Here is a 9,717-nt window from a genome sequence, read left to right as displayed (position 1 = left end):
AAGAGAATGACTCTCCCCAGACACAACGGAATAATAACTCTTTTGTGAGAAAGGCATTTTGATCGTAACCAATGAAGAATCATATCATCATCATCATCGTTTAACGTCTGCTTTCCATGCTGGCATGGGTTGGACGATTTGACTGAGGTCTTGAGAGCCAGGAGGCTGCACCAGTCTCCAATCTGATCTGGCAAAGTTTCTACAGCTGGATGCCCTTCCTAATACCAACCACTCTGAGAGTGTAGTGGGTACTTTTACGTGCCACCGGCACAAGGCCAGTCAGGCGGTACTGGCATTGGCCACGCTCAAATGGTGCTTTTTATGTGCCACTGGCACAGGAGCCAGTCTGGTGGCACTGGCAATGACCATGCTCGAACGGTGTTTTTTTTATGTGCCACTGACACGGGAGCCAGTCAGCGGCCCTGGCAACAATCACACTCGAATGGTGCTTCTAATGTTCCACTGGCACAGGTGCCAATCAGGCAGTACTGTCATCGGCCACAACAGCAATTTCACTTGCCTCAACAGGTCTCCGCAAGCATAGTTTATTGTCCAATGATTGAAGGGTCCTCTTAAATGGACTGGTTATACAGCACTGGCATAAGAACATATATGTTAATGTTGAATTATGTATCATCATCATCATTTAATGTCCATCTTCCATGTGTGGACAGTTTTATTGGATCTGATGGATCAAAAGACTGCATCATGCTTCACTAACCGTCTTGGCCTGGTTTCAACTGTGGATTACCCTTTCTAATGCCAACTATTTTACAGCATGTACAGGATGCATTTTGTGTGGCACCAAAAATAGTTAGGATTTGTCTTAAAAATGTTGAAGTATCTCTGCAAAACGGTATCTCTCTCTCTACAACCATCTTATGATAAATGTCGTGGTCAAATTGAGAAGTCCACTTCCTAACCATGTAGTTTTAGGTTTAATTCCAGTTGAGGAATTGAGGCAAGTGTCTTCTACTATAGCTTCAGGACAACAGAAATCTTGCTAGTTGATTTGATAGATAGAAACTGAAAGAAGCCTGCCATGTGTGTGTGTGTGTGTGTGTGTGTGTGTGTGTGTGTGTGTGTGTGTGTGTGTGTGTGTGTGTTTGTGTTTGTGTGTGTGTTTATTTATGTGCACCTCTCCAAAAGTCCCTGAGCTATAAAGTGGTACCATTGTTGTTATTTCTCCTGTCAACAAATCATCTGTAGGCTTTTGTGTTTTGTGTCTTTGAAGACCTCATCATCATCATTTAATGTCTGTTTTCCGTGCTTGCATGGATGGGATGGTTTGACATAACTGGTAAGCTAAGGAGATGCACCAATTTCCAATCTGATATGGCATGGTTTCTACGGCTGGATGCCCTTCCTAACACCAATCACTCCAAGAGTGTAGTGAGTGCTTTTCACGTGCCACTGGCACAGGTGCCAGTTCTGTGACACCAGTATCAACCACGACTACAATCTCACTTGGCTTGACAGGTCTCCTGAAGCACGATATATTGCCAAAGCTTCACTCCCCTGTCACTGCCTCCATGAGGCTCAATGTTCGAAGACATGAATTGGAAGATTTTTTTTTACATAGAAAATACATAAATGTTAGTGACAGGAAAGTCATCCAGGTGTAAAACATTATGTTGGTAATACTTTCATCCAACCCATGCTAGCATGGAAAACAGACATAAAAACAAATTAATTTTTAAGACTAACAGTTTTCTTATTCATTTGTCTCTAGGTACAACATTTCGACAACAGACTATGATTGGTGGGCAGATCACACTTTAAATCCAGACAAAAAAGGGGAGCCTTCAAAAGTCAATCTTTCAAAAGAGTACTCTCTTAATGGTAAAGCTGTAGAACGAGGGTATGTCTTTAAACAAAATCCAGTTGTGAAAATCTTTGAAGGTCTCAATTTTGATTTGAGATTGGCCATTGATACATCCCAGTTTGGTCGGGTATTTCAAGACAGGTAAAAACATTTTAACTATTTCTTTCATTCTCAGTACAATGTTTGATTCCTTTCAGTTTTTGTCCATATCTTCAGGGTATTTTCTTTTAATTTTGGTATAATGCCTTAATTTTAATTATATTGTTAATCTATCTTTTGTATGTTTATATTCTGAACATAATTGTTTTTGTCTCAATCTAAGAGTTCTGAGAAGTCCATGACATTCGAGATGTGAAATGTTGTCTACTAACTGTTTGTCTGATTTTTGAAGAATGGTACATCAGTTCACTTCCAATCTTTCTATTTTCTTCATTATTTTCCTGAGGAGGAATTTCATTGTCATTTGGAAGAAATTATTCTTCCTCATCTATTTTCGTTGGTTTATGCTAAATTTTCTTTTTCTGTGACATTTTTACCTTCATATTTTCATTTAACATTTGAGAATTTTCCTCTGCAATTATTATTTTTTTCTCATCACATGATGAAGATGTGGTACCACATGTAGGTACTGTTAGGTGTTTGCTCTTTTATTTGTGATACTTTACCTAAAGACAATTCCTTTTGGTTTCACAACAGGTTTAGATGGTGGGGCTCTGCAAACTGAGGTTTCTCGTTTCTTTTGTTGTTGTTCTTCGTTATTTTATTCTTCCTGTTCCTTCTGACTCTCAGTTCTAAGATGTGTTTTGGTCTGACAAACATGGTACCTAGGCTTTCTCTCTTGTATCATTAGTCTTAGACGAGTCTTCAACGAGGCATAGTTCTTGTATATCTCTGTGGCTAAAAACAGGTAATCTTTTGTTAATCCTGCATTGACCACTTCCCCATATTGCAACACAAAAGTCACTGTTAGCCATGGGTCTATGTTGTGCCCAATATCTCTTATTAAGACCCTTGTATTTCTTTGACTTTAAACCTATGTACCAGGGTACAAACATATAGTCAGGGGTATGTCTGACAGTTTCAGTCTGTGGTTTGGTCAGGTTTTCAATTCTAATTGTACAGAAGATGATACCATAGCTTTTACCTTTTGCAAGTGAAGCAGCTTCTCCTGATATATTCTGTAGAACCTGTTGTGCTACTTGATTTAAGAGGAAATTTTATCCACTTCTGTCTTTTCATAAGCAGGGATATATATAAATTTTTTCTTTGCTCTGTCCTGGATTAGCTCCTATATCAAATAAATGCTGTTAAATATGCAAAATTCTCTCACCTACATATCTTTTGACTATGATATATCTAACAATTCAAGCTGTTCATTTTGTATTGAAAGAAAATCTGTCTTCATTTAACTACAACATGAATGGATTGCAGTTTTTACAACAGCATAAGAGTTGCTAACGCTATTGTCAATAATGTTACTGCTTTTTGTTACTTGTTAATTTTCTTCTTTTGCTTTTACATTCAGTTGTGTTTTGATTTTGTACTGTTTTAGCCATTGTTGTGTTTTGCCGCCTGATAGCCATGTTTGGTAGCCATTTCGAATGTGATCATCTAATGTGTGTAAATAAAATTTTAAATGTTTGTGAAACAAATCTTTTTTTTTTTTGTTGTCTTCCCCCCTGGTTATTGGGGGCAGCTCTTTCTTAGGCAATTACAATTCTTTTAAAAAAAAACTACAAAGAAAAATTCATTTGATAGTTCTTGAATAAAATGTCTTGAAGGGAGAAGCAAAAATAATGAGAGTTAATATAATAAATAATAGAAAAAATAAATCCAGGAATATTATCTGGCTTAATGCACCATACTCAAATAGTTACCTATACTCAATAGTTACCAGTATTCCTCAAAAATTATTTGCAGTACTAGATAAACATTTCCCACCTTCAAGTAAATATGAGAAATTATTTAATTGCCATAGTATAGAATTTTCTTATTCAACCACCAGATATTTGGCTGAGATTATAGCAGCACATAGCAAATGGTGAGTTAGGGAATGTCTTAACTCAAAATCTGTATACAAGGGTAACATTGTTAGTGTGAATTGTGAAATTAATTCTGATGATAGTTTTCCTGGACTAGATTTTGATTCTTTAAGTAAAAGTAACCCCAACTCTGATAATACTGTTAAGTTAACACCTAGTTTTAATAATAATAATAATAATAATAATAATAATAATAATAATAATAATAATAATAATAATAATAATAATTATAATCATAATAATAATAATCCTGCCGTAACACCTAATTCTGAGAGGAGGACTAGTAGAAATTCTTTTAACCATGAATGCCAAATATAAGTGAATAAATGCCTGTGTAATTGTAAAAACAACATTTTCTGTCCTTTAGAAAACCTATGTTAAGGGAAAATATAGTGTATCAGTGTAAGGTAATAACAGGGGATCATAAGTATTAATACATAGGTTCATCTGCTGCAATTTGAAAATCTAGATTTCGTAATCAATCACATTCATTTGAGTATAGAAGAAAAGGTAATTCTTCAAATCTTAATAAATGCATTTGAGATTTAAAAGATAAGTATGATTTTGCTTAACTAATACTCTGTTATTGGTTAAGCACCATCGTATGATATTGGCAATTCTACATGTGATCTTTGCATTGAAGAAATGTATTATATAATTATTTCTAAATTAATATTATTAAATTTGAATGGGAATTTTACAGTGGAATAATGTCACAAATTTCAAAAGCCATTTTAATATTTTAATTCTTAATTATAATTGCTTTTCATGTATTGTATAATAAGAATAATTTTTCTAAAAATGTTTAGTATATTTAATAGCTGACTGTCAGGACTTAGAATTTCTGTTTCCAATTGTCATAATGTAGAGTTTATATATTTATTTTTTATTCTTTCGTTATCCATTGAAGTCATCAAAACTTGAGTGCGAAAATAGCTTTTCTTAGATTATGTTTCTTCTTAACGTTCTTTTTGTATGTGTTTGTGTACTGGAAATATATCCTTAGTTCACTTGAATTTAATTAATTTGAATTTAATTAATTTTGGATTACCCTGAAAATGTTGTTTTAACATGTATTTTTGGCTATATTAATTTGAATGACATTTTCTCTATCCAAATATGTTGATAAAACAGAAACACTCATTGGATTTGCATGGTAAATTTAACAATTAAAGATGTGATTTTCTCTATCCGTATTTTAGTTATATGAGAGGAGAAGCTTCTTTCAGTTTTCAGCTGCCAAATCCACTCACAAGCTTTGGTTGGCCTGGGGCAATAATGAAGATAAATTCCCAAGGTGCTGTGCAGTGGGACTGAACCTAAAACTAAATGATTGTAAAGTGAACTTCTTAACCACACAGCTATGCTTGTACCAATGAGTTCATATTTGTTTTTCTTTTACAATATAGAGATATAGTAATTTTAACACAGCTAACCCTCTTTAGGTGTTATAATTGAATCTATAACCATTAACTCTTTAGCATTGTCAAATGTAACACTTATTTATTCAGATTGTTTTGAATTAATCATGCTTTAGTTTGTAACTTTGAGATTTTGATGATGTGATTGCTGATTTTTAGAATGAAATTGTTGGGTAGGTGTAATAAGATGGATCTGACTAGTTTGAACATAAAACAGAATATTTGGGCAAGATATAGCTGGTTTAATTGCTAAGGGATTACAGTACATGATGAGTGTAAAGTGAACTTCTTATCCACACAGCTATGTTGTGGAAGGAACCCATGGATGAAAGAAACCCAGGAAGACATGCGACGAGGTGGTGAAGCATGACCTTTGATCACTGGGCCTCACAGAGGCAATGATGAAAGACTGAGATCTCTGGAGATATGCTGTGATTGAGAAGACCCTGTACGAAAAGTGAGATCACAGCCATAGCCTACACCAGTGTCGCATAACCAGCCCACTTAAAAAGTACCTTTGAATCGTCGGGTGACATGCTGTGCTTAAGGAGACCTATTGAGTCAAGTAAAATCAAAATCAAAATCAAAAATAATATCACAGTCAAATGGAAATTGTAGTTGTGGCCAATGCCAGTGCCACCTGACTGGCTCTCATGCTAGTGGCACACAATAAGCACCATTCATGCATGCATCATTGCCAGTGCCGCCTGACTGGCCGCCCGTGCTGGGAACATGTAAAAAGCATCATCCGAATGTGGCTGATGCCAGTGCTGCCTGACTGGCTCCCGTGATGGTGGCACGTAAAAAGCACCCACTACATTCTCGGAGTGGTTGGTGTAAGGAAGGGCATCCAGCTGTAGAAACATTGCCAGATCAGATTAGAGCCTGGTGTGGTCTCCTGGCTTGCCAGTCTTCAGTCAGACCGTCCAACCCATACCAGCATGGAAAACGGATGTTAAACAATGATGATGATGTGAGTACAGTGTATGGGACAACTTAAAGATAAAGTCTCTATTCACTTTAAGGAGACAATCTTATTCTTCATTCTTCTTAGTCTCGAACTCCTTCAATTTAAAACACAGAAAGGTTCTAATGCATGGTGTTCAAGAGTTTCTTAATCTCTGATGGCCCTCCCTGGAGATGCCAAAAGCATAACGTAACTCAAAATGTATCCCAACAATTGACCTTTCCCTTTGGGGCCAGAAAATATTCTGGCACTGGTTGAATGGAAAATATTCCACAGAAAAATATACATTTATGCCTGCAATGGCAGACAAATAGGTGCAGGAGTGGCTGTGTGGTAAGTAGCTTGCTCACCAACCACATGGTTATATAGTCCTACTACGTGGCACCTTGGGCAAGTGTCATCTACTATAGCCTCGGGCCGACCAAAGCCCTGTGAGTGGATTTGGTAGACGGAAACTGAAAGAAGCCCGTCGTGTATATGTATATATATATATGTGTGTGTTGGTGTGTCTGTGTTTGTCCCCCCAACAGCGCCTGACAACTGATGCTGGTGTGTTTACGTCCCCGTAACTTAGCGGTTCGTCAAAAGAAACCAATAGAATAAGTACTAGGCTTACAAAGAATAAGTCCTGGGGTCGATTTGCTTGACTAAAGGCGTTGCTCCAGCATGGCCGCAGTCAAATGACAAACAAGTAAAAGAGTAAAAGAGAGAGAGTAATGGCACTGTTGTTACACACGTACACACACATCCCTAAATGGCCAAGTGACTGTATAGATTCATTTACTATTTCTAGCAAGTTACTGGACCACATAGAAGCGCTCATGTTACATAGTGATGTCAGTGCTGTAACCAATAAAGCACAGACCCAAGTGTGTTTGGAGACTCTGGACATAAAAATAATACCTTTTTCTTTTAGAATGGTAAATAAAGTACACTTTTCCGACCAGGTGTTCTTTAACTTGTCACAATAAATATTTATCTCTAAGAATGTGATGATTGACTGCGATGAAATATAATATGGTAATTATTCCAAAGAAAGATTGGTAACAGGTTGTTTAACATTGAAGATAAAAGAAAGAATGAAAGAAAGAAAACCAAACCCAAAAATCAATGTTGTTCCACTTTTATCTTTTGTCTTTTATACTTGTGTCAGTCATTAGTCTGAAGGATTTTAGTCAAATGAATCAACTTCACTACTTATTTTTATTTCAGCCTGGTACTTATTTTATCAGTCTCTTATGTTGGATTGCTAAGTTACCGGGACATAAACACATCAACAGCAGAGGTGAGGGGAAAAACACAGACACACACACACGTACACACATTCAACAGGCTTCTTTCAGTTTCCATCTACCAAGTCCACTAACAAGGCTTTGGTCAGCTTGAGGCTGTAGTAGAAGACACTTGCCCAAGGTGCCATGCAGTGGGATTGATCCTGGAACCATGTGGTCAAGAAGCAAACTTCTTCCCACACAGTCATGCCTGCATCTGTTTTATTCTTTTTTCATTGCAGACATGGCTGTGTGGTTAACAAGTCTGCTTCATAATCACACAGTTTTTCAGTTCAATTCTAATACACAGCACTTTGGACAAGTGCATTCTATTGTAGCCGCAAAATGACTAATGCATTGGGAGTGAATTTGTTTGATGAAAATTGTGTGAAAGCCCATTGCACGCACGCCCACACGCACACGCGCGCACACACACACACACGCACATGAATGTATGTATGTGTGTTTTTGTGTTTGCCTTTGTCTCACCGCTTTACAACCGGTGTTGCTTTGTTTACATCCTCCCTTCCCATAACTTAACAGTTCAGCAAGTGAGACTAATAGAATTAGCACCAGGCTTAGAATTAATAAAATCAATGGTGTGTGTCACTTTGTTTGATTATCCCTACAAGGTAGTGTTACAAAATGACTGTAGTCCAGTGGCTGAAACAAGTTAATTAGTTGCTGTTATTTATGATTTATCTACTTCAAGTTCAACCATTAAAAACGAATTGTATTGTTTGTGTTTCCTAGGTCTCACACTTTCTCGATCAAGAAACGTCCCCAAGATTTGAAAGATGCTGTCATCCACAATCTGAATGTAAGAGGAAAGAGAGGAAATATTGTTCAAGTTTATCCAGCTGTGGAATACGACTTTGTACCAAACTTGTTGAACATAGCAACTGGAGACTATATCCACTTTCAGTATGTAAATCATTTTGTTATACGAATGTGGGTTGCTTCCCAACCATGTGGTATTCAGTTCTGTTCCACCATGTAGCAACTTGGGTAAATATTTTTCTGCCATAGACCCAAATGAACCAAAGTCTTGTGAATGGGTTTGCTAGATGGGAACTGAAATACACTCTGTACATTCTGTGATTAATGACTGAGCAGAGATGAAAGAGAGAAAAGAGTGTTCTTTAGTCACATCTTGTTGAAGGTATGATAATATCCAGTACACACAGTTAGGTGGTTAGTGTTGGAGCAAGATATTGTCATCATCATCATCATTGAAGTAAAGATTGTTTTCCAACATAACATGGCAGTCCTGGTTTAGGATGAATGTTACTGTAATTTAGCCCCAGGACACAACGTCTCCAGTTGACTATACAACATGATCTGTATCCTTATATTTTTGAACAAAGGAATCTAGCACCCCCACTCAGCTCAAAACAATATCTGTGTATCATGATTTTCGGGTTATTTCCCTTCATCAGCACAGAATAATTGTTTGGCTAGAGGTGGCACTGCCAAATTCCAGTTCGAAATATATAGTTTTCAAAGTGACAACAAGTCACTGATCTATAATTTAAAAAATTACTATTTGTAAATCTCACAACGCAGGATGTTTGAAAATATAAGGACACAAGCCGTGTCGTATGGCCAGCAGGAGACGATGTCTCCTGGGGCTAAATTACAGCAACATTCGTCCTAAACCAGGACTGCTATGTCATGCCGGCAAATAATCTTTATTCCAAAGTACTGTTGCTGAATATCTCTCGTTGTGAGATTTACAAATAGAAATTTTCTGATTATCATCATTGTTTAATATCCATTTTCCATGCTGTCATGAGTTGGATGGTACAACAGAAGCCAGTGAACCAGAAGACTGCATCAAGCTCCAAAACCAGCCTTTTTACATAGTGTACTGGGTGTTTTTTATTTTTCATTGGCACCAGTGAATTCACCAAGTAACTTGCAAGACAAGACCCCTGTCTCACAATTTTATGCTAAAATAATGACTATCATTAATTAAGAATAGTACTGAAAGTACTTTTGTGATGTTAATGATTTATTAATTAATATTAAGCACCATTCATGCATGGGTCATTGCCAGTGCTGCCTGACTGGCTCCCTGTGCCGGTGACATGTAAAAAGTACCATCCAAATGTGGCTGATGCCAGTGCCGCCTGACTGACTCCTGTGCCGTGGCATGTTAAAAGCACCATCTGAACACGGTCAATACCAG

The 9,717-nt window shown here is 37.0% G+C and overlaps 1 protein-coding gene across 1 annotated transcript in view; it reads left to right on the top strand.

Moving 5' to 3' along the window:
* LOC106877668 (protein DD3-3) overlaps nt 1–9,717 on the top strand; it is a 116,267-nt gene that overhangs the window by 90,785 nt on the left and 15,765 nt on the right. The window contains exons 9-10 of the mRNA XM_014926617.2: nt 1,733–1,966; nt 8,280–8,450. Of these exons, the coding sequence (XP_014782103.1) occupies nt 1,733–1,966; nt 8,280–8,450 (405 nt within the window). The remainder of the gene's footprint in view (nt 1–1,732; nt 1,967–8,279; nt 8,451–9,717) is intronic.

This window comes from Octopus bimaculoides, chromosome 1, assembly GCF_001194135.2.
Source record: "Octopus bimaculoides isolate UCB-OBI-ISO-001 chromosome 1, ASM119413v2, whole genome shotgun sequence".
Taxonomy (NCBI): domain Eukaryota; kingdom Metazoa; phylum Mollusca; class Cephalopoda; order Octopoda; family Octopodidae; genus Octopus; species Octopus bimaculoides.
The sequence above is the reverse complement of the archived record's forward strand: the minus strand, read 5'-3'. Positions and strand labels throughout refer to the sequence as shown.